Source organism: Alligator mississippiensis, chromosome 1 (assembly GCF_030867095.1).
Source record: "Alligator mississippiensis isolate rAllMis1 chromosome 1, rAllMis1, whole genome shotgun sequence".
NCBI lineage: Eukaryota > Metazoa > Chordata > Crocodylia > Alligatoridae > Alligator > Alligator mississippiensis.
Window position 1 is genome coordinate 447,284,473 of NC_081824.1, and position 18,162 is coordinate 447,302,634.

The following is an 18,162-nucleotide window of genomic DNA, read 5'->3' on the forward strand; positions in this document are numbered from 1 at the left end:
GATTCTGAATACTCTGCATGCCGTGGTAATGCCCCTGATGTTTAAAATGGTTTGAACTGGGATAATTCTCCAATTAAATATATGAACACACTTGCAATGTTTTCAATATGTGAATCCTTATGGTATTTTTGGCAGCATAAATAATTATATTTCCTGACATTTTAACAACTTAGTGGATGGAGCCTTATGAAATCTAAATCCTGTATAGCAAAGTTTGAAAAAACCAAAGCATATGAGTTGGTCCAATCTCTCTCTCAGTCGGTGTAATAACAAACAGACATTTATATCTATTAGGTGTCTGCTTATCTACAGCTTTACTTATAATATCTCTCTCAGCTTTACTTATAATCTCTCAAATAGTATGTAGCTGTAGTCTCTGTAGTGTTTACACACTGCCTATATCATGAAGATTGGCATCACTTACCCACTTTTTCTCCAGTGCCCTTGGCCCCGGTGTGCCTCAGGGCAGGACTGTTGGACGGGGTGGTGCTTAACCTTCCCCTGCCTGGGAAAGAGGCAGTGTTTGGCCAAAAAAGCTCTGAGCTTTTGTCCGTTTGAGTGCTGCTGTCTTTGCTTCCTGTTTTAGCATGGGAGGCACTCACTGGTAATGATGCAGTTGCACATGACAGAGAGGGAAGGGGAGGTGGCATCGCTGGGATTGATGAATGGTCATGATGATCCTTCCCTAAAAGCAACCCTAAAAGACACAAGGACAATTATATCAGTAAAATCAGGCATGGAAAAGACCTTCTGCATCACCCAGCAAATCCTCTTCCCCAGGCAAGACAATTTCCCCAGGAACTCTGACTGGTGGCTTTATCCAGGCTAGTTTTAAATACCATATCTCCATCAATATGGTGCCCACTATCCAGCTACAAAAACTGTTCTTAAAATGTCCCTCAGAGACTGCCTCCTAGCTCTCACCATAAGAAAGATTTTCCTTTTATTCAGCTTGCAGAGTGATTTTTCTGGAGTCCATAGAAAAAAATGTTCTCGAGTGGGGGAGAGGGGCCAGGAATGGTGAGAGATGCACCTCAGTGCTGAGCAGCTTGGAGACTGCACAAATGTAAGGAATAAGCATACAAACAAATTATGCGAGACAAAGTCCCAAATAAAAGATGGTAAGTCAGCTTTCATTTAACATACAAAGGAAGTGGAAATGTATAGTTTTTGCAGAGCTGTTGACACCTGGTAAAGCACTTTGCCCTGTGCTAACTTGTTTGTGTGCCCAAATCTGTCTTCAAATGTGTGCTCCTCTCCTCTCTACCAACCCTATGGTGTTTCCACCTTCCTCTTCTCCCTGTGGTTTCCTAATGAGCAAAACTGATCAGTTAAAAGAGCAGTATACCACCTACAGCACCTGCTACAGACTCCCTCTTTCCTTTCCCTGAAGCCTTGTAGAGTTGAGATGGAGGTAACCTGACTGAGCTACCAGGGAGGGAAGGAGAATGAAGGTGCTATTCCCAGTCTTTCACTTTCCCAGCTTATCTCCATATACATTCCCTCCCCTTCCCCTACATGACAAGGATGGCACCAAGCCCTGGTTTTGATCACATTGCCCTTCACTGTATCCTGTTTCCTTGCTGTTTTTCTTCTTTGTTGGTGTTTATGCTATTATCACGACACCCTCAAAAACCTTTTCCCCAAGCTGAACCCACTCCGTTCTTTTTCGCCCTTTTTCATAAAATGGTTGTTTCAGAATAATGGCAGAGAAAAGATATCACTGACCCGCAGTTTTGTTTGCTTGCTGAAAAAAACTGCGTGCATTCTTTTCCCCTTTTTTGCTGCCACAGCACATTACAAACTCCTGTCTAACGTGTCTTGTTTAAGTTAAATCCAAATGTTCCTAAGCCAGACAAGATGTTTACTGCTATGAAGGCTGCAGATACTTTTGGCTTGCCTGCAGCAGTGAATCTCCAAAGGATACAGCTGTCTCGGTACACAGGAGCATACAGGAACATGGTGGCTTAGGCTGTATTTGACTCTTTGCAGCATCAAGAGCTGCCATTTTCTTTTATTCCCATTTTGGCCAAAGAAGGATTTTTGCTAATGAATTGCACGGAAATATTAACCCATGTTTTTCAAAATGGCCCAGTAAGGCTTTATTTTAGCTCAGGGATAGAATGTGGGTTCTTTTTCTGGGAATGCTAATCCAACAAGGATTGCCTAGGATAATGTGCCATCATTCTAGCCAGTTCTCCTTGATTCAGACAGAAGGTTATCCTTCCTTTCTCTGAAGGCATTTGCATGGCCAGTATCTAGCTCAAACTGCAGCTCACCTATGCTACCTTTCCAAGTCTTCTCTTCCTTCTTCTCTTCAGCGATCTGGTTGCTGCTGAGAGAGGTCTGGCGGGAATGTGCCCCTGTTGCTGCAGCGATGGACGGGACCGATCGAGCAGGCCGTAAGCTTGCGGTGTCAGTTTTCCCAGGATCCTTTCGTGAACGTTGCTGAAGGACCTTGATCATGGCATCTTTTTCAATGATTTTTGCATGGAGATTCTTTATCCTGACAAAATATGAATGTTTGCTTACAGAGATGGAAAAGAATAGCTAGATCCCAGCTACTTCCTCCCCCTTGTCTTTGCAAGATTGTTCCCTGCAGCATATTCTTAGTTGCTTTGTCCTCTCCAGTTTTAAGTAACTCAAGCACTGCAACTTCCACTCTTTCTTTTGTGGGACACTGACAGAACCTAATTAAGCATCATTTCTTAGCAGCTACATGAAACAGAGATGCTAATTAAACTGATCCACTGATATGACTTTAATAAACTAGCAAGAATAAATTGAATAATAGCCTGACTATGCCACGGACTGTTAAAGCTACTAAAATGAGTAAATGAGCAATTATGGTTGCTCCACTACGTTAAAAAGCCAAATCCTGTGTTGCTTACTCTGGCAGGTTGCCATTGGAGAGTTTGTCTGGTACCTGGTAAAGATCTTAGGATTTGACCCTATACTCATTTGGCATAAAGATTTTAGTAAGTAAACACTGTTGCTGAAATCTCTTAAGGCCCAAAACAACTATCACTGCAATAGGTGAAAAGATTCAGTGAGTTTGTTTGCTCCTTAGTTTTTGTTAAAGGGTGTGGAAACAATCAACAATCCTTGCTTTCAAAGTGTACAGCAGCAATCCACTACAGACCCTGAAACTAGAAAGAATCAATTATCTGAGAACGGGCTGGAGGAATGATGGGATGGGGAATCAAACTGAAAAAGTTTGACCCTACAAACAAAAAAAAAAAATTCTAATGAAAACTGTGCTAGGCAGAACTTAATCAAATACAACAGCAGGATTTTGGGGTATTTAAAATTGAAATTATATGTACGTACTACATAAGCACATGATGGGAGGTAGAAACTTCTAAAGACAGAATTTTTAAAATCAAGTGCCTCATTTGCCCTGGCAACATAAAATCCTTATTCATCTTTAAATGAAAGCAGTTTCAAAACTCCCATCATTTCAGTGGAAATAGGATTGGATCTTCTGTACGTGTGTGCATGCATATAAGAATAGGATCATAGGAAAGTAGGCTGGAAGGGACCGCACAAGGTCATCTAGTCCAGTCCTCTGTTCAAGGCAAGAGCACCTCTGACTAAACCATCCTACCCAAGTGTCTGTTTAACCTGCTTTCAGAAACTGCCAAGGAGGGAAATTCTTCTCTATATAGCCTGTTTCAATGCTTGACCACCCTCGTTGTTAGAATCCTATCTCCAACTTAAATTTCCCTTGCTGAAGCTTGAGGCCATTGCTCCTAGTCCTGTCCCCTACAGCCATAGAAAAGAGCCCATCTCCATCCTCTGTGTAATCACCCTTCAGGTATTTAAAGACTGTTATCAAAACCCTGCAGACACATCATATCCAACTGTGGTACCCTCACTAAAGAGCTATTAGGATTCATAGAAACTATAGTGAAATCACCTGTCACTCAAAGAGCAAGTTTTCTATAACATACCACAGACCTCAACAGAATCCAGAACATCAACCACTTGCAAAAGGATGTCACCACAGATGTCACTAGCCTATACACTAAAATCCTATATCATGAAGGGACAGCTGCCTGCCTAAAATACCTTTGAGAACATGGAGTTGACTCAGATTTGCAACACATTGCACAAATCATGCACTTCATCTCAACTCAAACAAACTTTATTTTTAACAACTGTCACTTCCTCCAAACCATGGGCAGAGCTATGGACACAAAGATGGCCAGGCCCCTCAAATATGGCAACCTCTTCATGAGCCACCTGGAAGAAAAATTTCTAGAAAACTGCACGATCATTTGGAATACTTCTATATTAACATCAACTTTCTAGATACAACAATCCATATGCGGGACAGTAACCTACAAACTACTATTATAGAAAGCCTACAGACCACCATACCTATGTCTACAAGACCAGAAATCATCCCAGGCACTTCAAAAAGCTGTTATGTGTAGCCAAGCTCTCAGATATCAGTGTACTCGCTCAGAAGAGAATACTTGTGATGCCTACCCCACCAACCTAAAATTTGCCTTTATACAACCCCAGTAGTGAGACGGACTGTACATTTGAAAGAGCTATCCAAATACCCTGTAGTAACTTGCTACAATGTAAAACGAACCCCCCCCCGCTGCAACTGTTCACCCCTGGTGGTGACCTACCACCCCATACTGGAACTAGTCAGAAGAATCACCAAACAATTACAGCCCATACTCAACAAAGATCAGACCTGGAGAGAAATATTCCCAGCCCCTCTGCTCTTGGCTTTCAAACATCCCCCTAACTTTGCCTAACGCTTCATCAGAAGCAAAGTCTTCACTACCCAACATACATCAAGTGGAAGACCAACCAGACAGTTGGAAAATTTTTTTCTTGATTTGCAAGCTCTAGCACACTGACCGCTTGTATTCTTAGACCAACATGCCTACAACCTTTATCCCTGTAACCTGTCATCACATCTCCACTATCACTACTATCAACTCCCCCCATAAAGAAACCATCAGAATCCATAATTCCTACACATGCCTTTCCCAAAATGTAATATACTTGATTCAGTGCATAAAGTGTACTCATGGTAACTACATGAGGAACATGAGTAGCCATTTCCCACCAGTATGAACTCTCACAAGAAAAATATAAAAAATGGAGACATATACAAAACATTAAGAGCACTTTCTCACAGAACAAGCACCCCCTCTCTAACCTCACTCTTCCCCTGCTCAAGGGAAAGCTACCCAACATCCTTCAAAGTGAACTTGGGAACAAAATTCATAAGCTGGCTGGACACTAAGAACCAAGGACTACACTGATATTGGGCTTGTTGAACATTATATTTTAACCAATGCCTGAATTCTTTCCCCACAAAGGCGAGAAGAAAAGTGAGAATGATCCTTTTCCCTTTTGATAGGCCATTACCTCCCAGTAATCAGTTTCCTTTCTTTTGCTAATCATGTGTCTGCTACCCTGGAGACTTTCTCTCAGCCCTTACCTTCTGCTGTTTTTTGCTATGCTGTGCTTGGCTTCCTACAATCAGAGACCTGACGAAGAATGTCTTGCATTTGAAAGCTTGTCTAACTTTATCCCAACTACATAGTTGGTCAATAAAATATATGATCCTTGCCTGTCAAATAATTTTTGGATCATCATGGCTACAACATCACTCTTATACTATCAAATCCTTCCTCAGTCTTCTTTTCTCTCAACAAAATAACCTTAGCTCTTTCAGCCTTTCCTAATAAATCTCGCCTCCCAAGTCCCTAATCATTTTTGTTGCTCTGTACTGGACTCTTTCCAAACTGTCCCCATCCTTCTTGAAGTGTCGTGTCCAAAGCTGGACACAGGACTGCAGGTGAGGCCTCACTTGTACTGAATAGAGCAGAAGAATCACTTCCCTTGATATGCAAGTGACACTTCTGTTAAAACAACCCAGTATGCTGTTGGCTTTTTTTTTTTTTTTTTTTTGCAGCAAAAGCAGTCTGTTGGCTTTTATTTAGTTTATGGTCTACTGTAACCCCCAAGTCTTTTTCTGCAGTCTTGCAACCTAGCCAGTCACTCCTCAATCTGTATTTGTGCATGCAATTATTCTGTCCCAAGTGGAGGACTTTGCGCTTGTCCTTGCCAAATCCTGGTTGATTGCCAACCATTTTTCCAGTCTATCTAGGTCATTCTGAATCCTAGCCCTACATTCCAGTGTCTGCAACCGCACCCAACTTGGTGTTGTGTGCAAAATTGCCAAGTGTGAACTCAGTTCCATTGTCTACATAGTTAATGCAGATATTAGACAATACTGAACCCAAGACAGACCCCTAGGGGACTCCAGCTTCCAACTAGATGTTGAGCCATTTATGGCTACTCGTTGAGCCATAACCAGTTATATATCCACCTTATAGTACTTTCATCTAGTCTGTAATTCCATAGTTTGTTCATGAAAACGTTGCAAGGGACAGTGTCAAAAGTCTTGCTAAAGTCAAGGTATATCAAATCCACTACTCTCCCAACACCCATAGAGCCACCTTATCATAAAAGGAAATCAGGTTGTGGTCAGGCATGATTTGCTCCTGGTGAATCTATGCTAGCTGTTCCTGATCAACTTGTTCTCCTGTAGGAACTTCCCAATAAATTCCTTGAGATTCCATGTGTGAGACAGATTTGTACAGTCAAACTGGTAACAAATGTATGAATTGATTTTCCACAGAAATTGGAATTGTTTTTTTGTATGTGAATACTGTATGGATTTTGTTGGGCTTTTATCCAAAATTTAAAATCATAAAGCAGAATTTTTTTCTCTTCAACATGTTTTTCAGTGAAATCCTAGGAAAAAATCATGAGATGTTCTCAAATAAATATCTATTTTATCAAAAAAAGTTCTGATTAAAATGTCTGACCAGCTCTAACAGGTATTTGAAAATACCATAAATATATTTGCATATTTATAACAGGAAATTGCATAGGCAAATGAATGGTTGTGCCTTTAATTGTCTACTTGGACATACACAAGCAGGGTTTTTTGTCACTTATGCTTGTATATGAAATTTTTAGTGTGTGCAGCTTTAGAGCTAGGTTTGGAAGGTATGTACCTAAATGCTACAATATATTAAATATAATCCAGATATCTATTTATCTAGATCTGTAGATACTGGATACATATACATACACATATTTTAGATGATATGGTGATGGGGTCACTATTCAGTATTTATTAGTACAGCGTTGTTTTAAAAAGCAGGAGTTTGACTGACATGCTACAAGCATTTTGCAGCCTCACACACCCGCCTCTTTCCACTCACAATGGAGACATATGTTTGTATGAAGGTCTCTGTAGCACATAGAAGGTTTAAATCCAGGCAGGGGAGGAGGCAGAATGAATCTAATCTCTTTTTAGCTTTCAAAAGCTGGAGAGTGAAACTGAAATCAAATTGGAGAGAAGCCCTTCCTTTAAGGGCCCTGCTACACATTCAAATTAAATCTGGAGAGAAACCAGCTATACAGCTGTTACAAATTTTAAAGCACTAACTATGTAGCTGTTTGGATTTTTTTAATCTGGGTAGTCATTCTTACTGAGTGATAATTATTTTTCATGTGTGGCTAGTCTAAACAGGCTGCATGATTAACCAGTTATTTGTGTGATAATTACTTTGCACCTGCGGCCAGTCTTAATTTGCACATGTGGATGGTCTAAATTTATTGTGCATTTAACCAGTAAATTGCATAATATATGTAACATGTAGCAGGGGTGTCAGAGTTACCAAGTGAAGGGCTAAACGGGTATATCCCAGATTATCCAGGAATCCAAATGGCAAGAACGCTGGGGATTGTACGAGGAGGCCTCAGCACATCTCCCACCCCAGTAAGTATTTAACAGCTGTCCTTTACGTGTATTCCATGTCCTGACACCGCCGGTTGGCTTGCACAATCTCCTCCTCCTCCTGCCATATCCGCACCTCCAGGGAACTCTCACTGTAGCTGCCATTCCGTGAGTGGTTCATGACTGAGGTATCCCTAGCAATACAAGACACAGCCAGGCCCCTTAGTGTCACTTGCTTCAACAAAAAGCTTGTGTCAATACAAACAGGCAGACAAGCTATTATTTTACCATTGCCATTACAAAGGAAATTTGCAGGTAGCACATCTGTGATACACCAGGTATCACTGGAGAATGTAATATTCTAGTGAAACAAACCTTTCAGATATGGGGGGAGGAAAAAAAAAGGAAAAACAAACTGGAAGAGAAATATCATGTTCCACAATGAATAAGGAAAGGACGCTGTCAAGATAAAAATGATGGGCGAGATCCTCAGTCACTCTAAAATAGCATAACTCCATTAGTTTTAGTGGATCACTGCTTATGTTGAAGGCCAGGCCTGATACATTAAATAAAATAATACATTAATACATTAGCCTTGGAAGTGATGGCACAGTCAGAGAATTGGCAGAAAACCAGGAGAATTATCTATCCTGGATCTAATTTGCTTTCAGACAATTTTGTTATTTGTTTACTTTTTGCATATCATTGCTGGGCACTGAAGCAGAACAGGTCTGCTTTGCTCTCTATTTCTCATGCACTAGAACAGGAGTGTTCAACTTCAGCGTCCAAAGGCTGCATGCCGCATGGGCTTCCTTGGACTGCCACCACAGGGCCAGCACAGCCCCCTACACCATGCAATTAGCGCAAGCTCCTCCCTGCACTGTCATGCCAATAGCATGAGCCACCCTCAAGCCCTCTGCTTGCACTTGTTATATGGGCAGCATAAGCCCCCCACTCTGTGCAGGCAACGAGCTCACAGAGCTCCCTCCCACTATCCTGTCCTGCCCCAGAGACCCTGGCCACTGCAGTAGCAGAAGCAATGGAGAGTGTGGCAGCTGGGTGGGAGTCTGCAGGCCACACAATGAACTCTTGGGGACCGCCAACTGGACAACCCTACACTAGAACAGATCTATTGCACCTGGGTTTCAAACACTGCAGGGGAATCTGTTCAAGGCAAAATATATGAACATATAATCGAGGTTTTAGTGTAAAAAATCATGAAAAAAAAATCGCTGTTAGATTTTGCAAATCCCGATTTTGTTTTTCTGTTGTTTTATATTTTTTATAATGCAAAAGCTACATCTAGAATATAAAACATCTGAAAAAGTCCTTTTAAGTAGGATTCTTTAAGTATGATACAGATTCCAGCACACATCGGCCAACAGTGATGATGCTTTGCACAGAAAGTTTACAAACCATGTTCCCTGAGCACTCCCAGGTGTAACAGAAGTCAAAGAAAGTTGTGGGTGTTATGCAAGCCCACAGTCAATGCACTCGTCCCTTGGGTATATTACAATGCTTGTGTCTGTGTGAACTATTTGTAGAATTTAGCTGTACATGAAGGGAAGTTTGTTCCAGATAGCAGAATACTTAGATGAACACTTTCTTTCCCCCAGCAACATATAGTCAGGTGTTTTAAGATGCCTTCCTTTGAAGCACCATTTATAGGCCATTGCTGGATGCTAGTCACTGGCTTGATGGAATACTGATCCTGAGCCAGAATGGCAAATCCTATGTTCATTAAAGGACAATTCTGGTGGCCTTACTCCACTGAGCAGTCCCATCACCACTGAAGGAATTATTTTCCTGGTTAGTATAAGCAGTGTTTAGCCTTAGGCAAACACTGATTCCTTGTTATTATTCATAACTTCATTTGACTAAGCATGTTGTCAACTGCTTGAACCAATGGTACCTCACCTCTCTGTCGTAGCTGTGGCTGCAGCATTCATGGCAAAGTGCCTGATTGTGCTTTCCTCCAGATACTTCTGCTCCCATTTAGTCATGTCAGCTTCCAGAGCCAGAATCCTCTCCTCCTTTTCCCGAACCAACTCCATCAGTGCTGGGGCATTATGCTCTGGCAGGCTGGCTGGCTGGTAGTTCCCATGTTTCTGAAGGAGGGAAAGAAAAACAATGATGGAGATTCACTCCATCCCAACTTGAGAGCTGCAGGAATCTTCCCAGCAAAATCTTCTACCAAACTACTCCGGATTCTCCACGCACCAATATCCACTAAGGGTCCTGAAGCTTTCAAAGAACTTGCTACTTGTCAAACCTAAGAGCTATTGCCTACAAGGAGGAAAAGGAAAAACAGCTCTAGGATCTGTGACTAAACAGCAATGTGCGAGCATGTTTTTTGTTAAGAAAGTGACACAAGTGCTATAGCTGGAGAGTGTAAAACATCTAGTTAAGGGTCCTCACAAAGTTTCTGAGAACTGAACCAGGCTGGCAGAGCTGGTGTCCACACAGAAGGTGGGGAAACAGAATCACAGAATCATAGAAAGTTAGGGTTGGAAGGGACCTCAGGAGGTCATCTAGTCCAACCCCCGCTCAAAGCAGGACCATCCCCAACTAGATTACCCCAGCCAAGGCTTTGCCTAGCGGTGTGTTAAAAACCTCTGAGGATGGAAATTCCACAACCTCTCTGGGGAGCCTGTTTCAGTGCTTCACTACCCTCTTTGTGAGAAAGTTCTCCTAATATCTAACCTCCACCCACTTTGGAGTGCCCCTTCAGGTAGTTGAAGGCTGCTATTAAATCCCTCAGTCGTCTCTTCTCCAGAGTAAATAAACCTAATTCCCTCAAACTATCCTCAGAAGTCACGTGCCCCAAGCCCCTAACCATTTTCGCTGCCCTCCACTGGACTCTCTCCAATTTGTCCATATCCTTTCTGGACACAGTACTCCAGATGTGGCCTCATCAGTGCAAAACAGAGGGGAAGAATCAATTCCCTTGACCTGCTGGCAACACACCTACCAATGCAGCCCAGGATGCTTTTAACCTTCTTTGCAACAAGGGCACACTGTTGGCTCACATTCAGCTTACTGTCCACTGTAATCCCCAGGTTACAAATGCCAGTCTTACTGTTGAACATGGTATATTAAAAGTTCATGTGGTAGTGAAATGGGCTGGCAGAGCTTGCATTCCTGCCGTCTACCCATAAAGAGGCATGTGCTTCACAAGACTGAAATGAGTTGACATAAGCTGTGATCACACACCTGTAAATACAACTCGATTCATGGAGTGCTGAACACACAATGAGATTCTGGGATAGACTGGCAGGGGCAGTATATCTACTGCCTACAGCCCATATCAATGCATGGGAGTGAACCATTCCAGCATGCCCCATGCTGCACGCATGCTGCACACACTGGATGGGGTTCTGGACGGCACTGCCCAGACTTCCTCTCACTACTTTCCTTTTCTATTCTTCTGTCCCTTCAGACAAGTTCCCTTCCATCACTGCTTTCTATGATCCCATGATGCTAACTAGGACACCAGCTGTTTACCATGGGCTGCAAGAGCTCTGTGGAGTATTCCACACCTAGAATTTGGTAGGAAAGCATGACAGTTCTTATAAAAGACACCTCTTTTGAGATATTTTATCACTCTTCTATTGCGCATGGACAGTGTTTGGTATAAGTATCACCCACAAAAAATCCTTGCTTCTTGCATGTCCCTAAGAAGGTTATATAGGAAACAGAAAAAACCCCCGTCAAAAAAGAAGCAAAGGGACACAGTATGCTAAAATAAAGCTGCAACTGGTAAACTATTAACGGTCATGGATGTAAATATATGCACATCACCACTGGCTCCTTAAGAAAGAGATTCAGACTTTCTGTCTGTGTACAAATTTACAGACCAAACCTGACTTCTACAGCAAAGAGTACAATAATGACACTTAAATAAATACTAAACTGTAGAAACAAAAAAACCCAGTGTGGACAAAGCAGCCTTTTCACATAATGGATAACACACTGATCAGTTTGTTTACCTAGACAAGGTCTCCTTTAGCATCATCTTTTGAAATGTCTGACCTCTGGGACAAGCAAAACAAATACAGTTTCCTTTCAAATCTTTCTGAACACTGTGGATGAGAAAACGATAAACTGCTTATGCAAAACAGGGATAAGAATGCACAGGACCAGAAGTTAAAAGACCTTGGACCTACACACTGCTGTATGGTGATGTTGCTAAGACGTTGTGCTTTAGATCAAGGCCCCCGTGGTGAGGTAGGGAGTGAAGCTGGGGCATGGGCTGGGGCAGGCACTGCCCAGCCGGGGTGGAGTGGAGCATGGGACAGAGCCGCAGCTCATCTGGAGGGCGCGGAGAAGGAGGGGTGGGCAACTCTTGCTGCTGCACACACCCCAGAAGGGCATTGGGGGCAGGGGACGTGTGCCCCAGATCTGTGTACAGGGTGCAGGTGGGCTGCAGCTGCAGGCTGGGGCTAGCACTGTGCTGGATTCTTCTTGGTGTGGGCTAAGCTGGGCTGCACTCGGGGCAGGGCAGGCGCCTACGGGAGGGAGGCTATGGTGAATTTTGGGGTGGCTGCAGCCTCACCATAGTCCCCCTCTCAGCACTGCTGCTGCATGCCCCGAACACAGCCCGGCCCAGTACCCGCTGGGAAGAGCCCAGTACAGCCCTGGCCCCAGCCTGCAGCTGCAGCCCGCTCGCACCCCACATGCAGATTGTGCCTCCTTAAAAACTGGCTATCAGTATCAGCCCCAAAAATCTCTATCGGTGCACCCTAGTTTGGGTCCTATGTTCCTAAGGGACTGCTTCCTTTCTTATGTCCCATCACAATCCTTAAGGTCTTCCACAAGCAACCTCCTGCAAGTATCATCAATATGCCAAGTCTGCTTGGCAAAAATGCATGGAAGGTCATTTTCAGCAGTTGCCCTCAGCTCTGGAAATCTCTCCCTTGAGGCCTGCTAGTACCCAAGCCTGGACAGCTTTTGGAAGCTGTCAGACTGTGGCATGGGTGTCCAGGTCTAGAGTCACTCAGGGTCAGGAACCTGCCAGGGTCAGGAAAGGTGAGAAGAGTCTAGGGATAAACCAGGTCAGATTGCTGGAAGTTCAATCAGAGAGTAGAGTCTGAAAGCATGCCAAGTCAAGAGCACTAGAGGAGTAGATGGAGGTTACCATGAGCCAAGTCAGGGAGCTGAAAGATCAAGCAGAGAACAAGCTGGAGGGAGCATCAGAGCAATCATGGGTTAGGTACAGCCCTTTTGCTCAGACACTTTCTGTTCCTGCTCAGGGGTTTATATGTGAGAAGTGGAGGGTCAGCTGACCCTAGACAGCCACTTCAGTAAGAGGGAGAGAGAGGAGAGAGTTAGATCCTGCTGAGAGCTTCAGGCTGGCCATGACCAGTCTGGATGATCAGCTATGGGGCAACAGGCTGAGATGAGCAGCAGTGTTGGCTAGGCTGAGGCCCTAGGTTTGAGGCCATGGAATTTTTTTCAACAAGTTGGATTCATGGATGTTTTCAGGTCATTCCCATGTGTGGTCTTCAGGCCTGTATCCTTCCCAATCGATTAAGTAGTGCAACTTTCCTCATCTCCACTTTGAGTCTAAAATCTCATGGACCAGGTATTCCTCCTGTCCCTGGATTGTTACAGGAAGTGGTGGAGGGGAAGAATCCTCTATATGGAGTCTAAATAGTGACAGGGTGTATACCGGGTGTATACCAGGTGTATGTATCTTCAGTGTCTGGAGTTGTAGTTTGAAGACTACCAGATTGATTTGGCAGGTTGTGTGGAAGGGGCTGAGGAGGTGGTGGTCTAATTTCCATGCGTCAGTGTGGACATGTCTGGTTGACAACCAGACTTTGTCCCACAAAATAGGCAGGCCACAGCTGTCAGTGCTGGCCTGCCTGCCACTTACAAGCCTCTTTCGTCTTATCCAGGTATTGCATTAATTCCTCCTGGATTTTATGAATGTGGTATGCCCATTCTGTAGCTGTGGGGTTGTTGGAGTTTATAGGTAAGTCAGGATGCAACCTGGGGGTAGAACCCATAGTTTGCAAAGAATGGGCTCTGTCTGTTTGAGCTATGCTTGGAGCTATTGTATGCAAACTCTGTGAACTTTAGGAATGAGAATCAGTTATTCTGTTGAAAAATCAGGTAGTGATGGAGACAGTGCTTTAAGACCTGACTGGTCTTCTGAGTCTGGACATTTGTCTGGAGATGGTAAGCCAACGAGAGATGGACATGGACTCCCAGTAGGCTCATGGCTTTGTGCCAGAACCGGGAGATAAATTGACACCCACAGCCCGATATGATGACAGAGGCTGTAGACTGACAGGAACACTGTCAGACCTATTTGGGCAACTCATTTGAGACAGAATATCACCAGATACCCTCTAAACTAGTTCCCTTTTAAGTTATAATATTCTCTTCCTATAAGCTGCCCTGAGCCTTTGCTGGGAAGGACAGCATATAAATCAAATATATATGCTAGTGTTGTAGTTATGATAGCTCAGGAAATGTCCAAGGGGCAAGGATTTTTTTTGCAATATCTTTTTTTGACCAACTGTATAGCTGAAAGAGCTGTTGGACAAGCTTTTGGGCACTGTACATAAATAAATAAACAAACTCTCTACCATCAACAGTGTTACTCCCAATTTACACCTGTGTGACTGCGAGCAGAATAAGATCGTTTATTCTGAAGTCACAAGATAAACACTACATACCAGTGCACTCATTCACTACTGAAGTAACAGCTCCTAATTAAAGAAGGGCTATGGAAGCCACTGAGTTTCTCAAGGGGAAATGTGTTAACTGTCTAAGAGTTAAAGCTATGTGTCATGCTTTATGTGTCTTTTTACACCATTCAGAAGTTTCTCTAAGTGGTGGTTTAATGTACTAGTGTATACATCTGGTGACCATCTGCAGCCCAAAGTCATATGTACTGGCTGCTAGCTGCAAATTCTCTCAACTAATTCGTCATGTTCTTCTTTTTCATAAGCTCCTCATTACCTGAAATAACACCAGACAGAATTCAGAAACAGATACATGGTAAAAGGGGGAAAGACAGTTGCTTACCTAGAAGAGTAACTGTGCTGTTAATATAGTTAAACTAAGCCTCCAAGCATACACTTAAGCACAAAGGCACAAGACTGCCAAAAAAACGCAGACTCTAAGGACTCATTCATAGACACATGCACAATCTATCCCCATCCCCGTTCAATTTTGGATCTAACCTATATTTGAATAATATCCCAGGGTGACAGGAGGAGGTGGCTCTTTGCAATCATGTAAAATATTTTATACTGGTGCCAGTATTCATGTGGACCAAATGCAAATTGTCTTACAGTAGAGAATGCTAGCCACATGCTGTCTGAGCATCCTTCTGTACCTTGCCTCTTCTTAATAAAAGCCTACTGAAATTAAGGGCCAGGTCCTTGGCTGTATCCTTTACATTTGCTTGGACACACGTGTACAAACAATGTTTTCTCCTCAAGCCCTCAGCATCTCTGGTGCAACAGATGGTTTTTGAAAAGAAATTTTGCACAGTATACTGGCCCCTTCAGACACAGCACAGATGGCAAATCCCAGCTTTTGGTTCCAACAGTGGTGTATGAAGCAGTGCTTTTGCATGGGCTTGAGTAAGCCAAGCAAGCCAAGCAGCATCAGGCAACGACACAGTAAAAATAATAAACAGTCCACTCAATCTACCAGTGAAAACCAGCAATTTAGGAAGGCATTGTCTAAATGAACCTGACACCCGCAGCAAGGTGACCTTCGATAGGGCTGAAACTGACTGCCCTGATTGCAAAACAAAATTAAAGATGCCATTTGCCCCTGTGTCTATTCATGTATATTAAGCATCCAGGATTCTACTTCAGTGCTGCACACAGCCATAATGCAGGTGTTTTGATGACGCTGCAGGAAGTCAATGAACCCTTTAGAGTGACTGGTAAAAAAATAAGTCTTAAGCATATGACAGTTCTCCAGAATGCACTGACATCCATTTGGCTATCCATTTAGTTAGAGACTGTTATATTTAGCAACCACAGAAGAGGCTTCCTAAGCCACAAATAAGCTGGGTCAGGGCAATGGGAGTTTAGCAAGTGTTTTGTGAGTACTTCCACACCACAGACTTGGTCAGCACAGGCTGTCACTCAAAACTTCACTATCTAGCCTTAAGTACCTTATGGACCTCTCAATAAGAAGGCCTCAACCAAGGGTCCCTCTCTGAATGCAGCCTGAGATATCTAGGGCAGGGGTTTTCAACCTTTTTAAGGAGTCTACCCCTTCTGGTGGGTACCCCTTCTGGAGAGTACCCCCTTCCACATGGGGGGTGTTTAAGCCGGCCAGACACAAACCCAGTGGTGCATGGCGGTGTGCAGCATGGAGTGGTGAATGACGGTGGAGTGGGGGTGGGGAAGCAGCGTGTGGCTGCCACCAGCATTCATCACTCCACGCCATCACTGTGCGCCGCCTCCCTGCACCACCACGTGTACCCCCTAGGGCCGTCCCAAGTACCCTCAGGGGTACACATACAACCCCAGGTCTAGGGAATCAACATGAGTTGGATCTAGAGAAAAAGAGAAAGTCCAGGCAGTACAAGAGTAACTGCATTCTTTGGAAAATGCACTAAACATGCCAGCTACTACCTTCACTATGGACTGGTTTCAAAGTGGCTTCCACAGATAGCTCCACATGTAGAGCACTGCATGAGTCCAGTTCAGTTGCAAGTTAAGTGAGGCAAGGGCCACATCACAGAGAAACTCTTGCAACCATTCAGCACCGTACCTAGACACCTGGTGGCCCTGGCTGAACTTTTAGTATCAGGCCCCCCTTTGCCAGGGATAATGATAATAATAACCGGACAATGGAAAAAAATAAATCACCATTTTTGGGCTCCCTTTCTGTCCGGGCCCTGGGCAGCTGCCCAGTTCGCCCATGTCCGTGTCCAGCCCTGCAACCATTACATCAAACAGATGGGAAAAGGGGCATATTGGTTAATGAAAACAGCTGGGATTAGAGAAATAACTGTTGATTTGGAAACACCCTTATTCAGCATTACAGGATAGTTTCTCTATTTGTTGAGAGAAGGGAAGTAACTCTTAGCAGCTAAAATAAGGTCACATAGTGCACATAACCACCAGGTCTCTGCACAATCTCACCACAAGCACCTGCTCCTACACTGGCATTCCTAATGAATGGCAACATCAAAGTCTTCCCACAAAATACTGCCTCCTAAGTAGCTATAGTACCCCTTCCACCTCGGCATCTGTCCACTATGTGACTGTGTGAAAAGACCTCTCTCACTCCAGCTCACTCCTGCTGCCAGTAACTGGTGCAGTATTCGCACTACCATTTTTACTGGTGGTAGGAGAGTGGCTCATGAACACGTAAAGTCTAGGGTCTATTCATGTACATCAAACATGGACAAATAAAAAAAAATCACTGTTGTTTTCAGTGACATAGCAAAGGGTGGAGGGCACCAAAGGGTGGAAGGTAGGCCTGGGTATATGATCCCAGGTCTGTGGCTCAAGACTGGTCTCTTACCTGTTGCATTCTCAGTGAATCAAGCTCCCTCTCGAGGCGTGTGCGCAATCGCCGCTCCATCTGCTCCCGTTTCTCACATGCTGCCTGCAGCTGGGTTAGAGCCTGCTGCAGCTTCTCAACCTTTTCCACATAGGCTTGCTTCTTGCGCAGCTTGGGGAAAAGTGTATTGGAAGCACAAGGTAATTGGCAGTAAAACAGAAATACAGACCAAATCAGCCAATGTGATATGCACCCATGGCTGGCACATGAAAAATGTAAGTGCGACTTTCAATGACTCTAGAACTTCACAGGGAAAAATACCCCATACCACATGGCTCTTTGCTTTAGCAGGGAAAAGCATAACACAAACCAATGTCTAGAAGCTGAAACCAGACAAAGTCAGATTGGGTATTAGACTCCAATATTCACTGGTGAGGCGATTAACAAACTATCAAGAAAACTAGTGGACTCTCCATCTCTTGAAGTCTTCAAATTCAGCCTGGATGCCTGTCTGAAGACAAGTTATTGGGCTCATTGGTAGAGAAATGGTTTGTGATACACAGGATTTTAGACTAGATGATCCTTAATGGTCCCTAAAATCTATGGGTCAAAAAATTTATGGGTCAGATCCTATTCTGCAAACTAGGTACCTAAGTAGACCTAGCCACCAAAGTGGGATCCAATTCCACCATGGCCAAGTCCCTTAAAAACTGCTAACATGAAAAGTAGATGGGGCCTTTTTCTCAGCGCATTTTTGTGATTTCATTTTAAGGTCAGGAGATTGATCCAGATGTGTTCTTTGCTATTAAGGGATTGTTTTTGTATCTGTACACATTGACTGCTAGTTAAAACTACAGCTACTCCTATTGTATATACAGAAATTATTC

General features: G+C 43.6%; 1 protein-coding gene across 8 annotated transcripts in view; it reads right to left on the reverse strand.

Moving 5' to 3' along the window:
- The window catches only part of AMOTL1 (angiomotin like 1), a 167,987-nt gene that overhangs the window by 5,117 nt on the left and 144,708 nt on the right, over positions 1 to 18,162 (reverse strand). For 6 of the 8 annotated variants that reach the window (XM_019483642.2, XM_019483641.2, XM_014611266.3 and 3 more), the window contains 5 exons: positions 17,297 to 17,446; positions 9,704 to 9,894; positions 7,855 to 7,980; positions 2,280 to 2,506; positions 425 to 697 (listed from right to left, as the gene is read on the reverse strand). In XM_019483642.2, the coding sequence (XP_019339187.1) occupies positions 425 to 697; positions 2,280 to 2,506; positions 7,855 to 7,980; positions 9,704 to 9,894; positions 17,297 to 17,446 (967 nt within the window). The remainder of the gene's footprint in view (positions 1 to 424; positions 698 to 2,279; positions 2,507 to 7,854; positions 7,981 to 9,703; positions 9,895 to 17,296; positions 17,447 to 18,162) is intronic. The other 2 variants (XM_019483639.2, XM_019483640.2) reach the window with 2 other exon arrangements.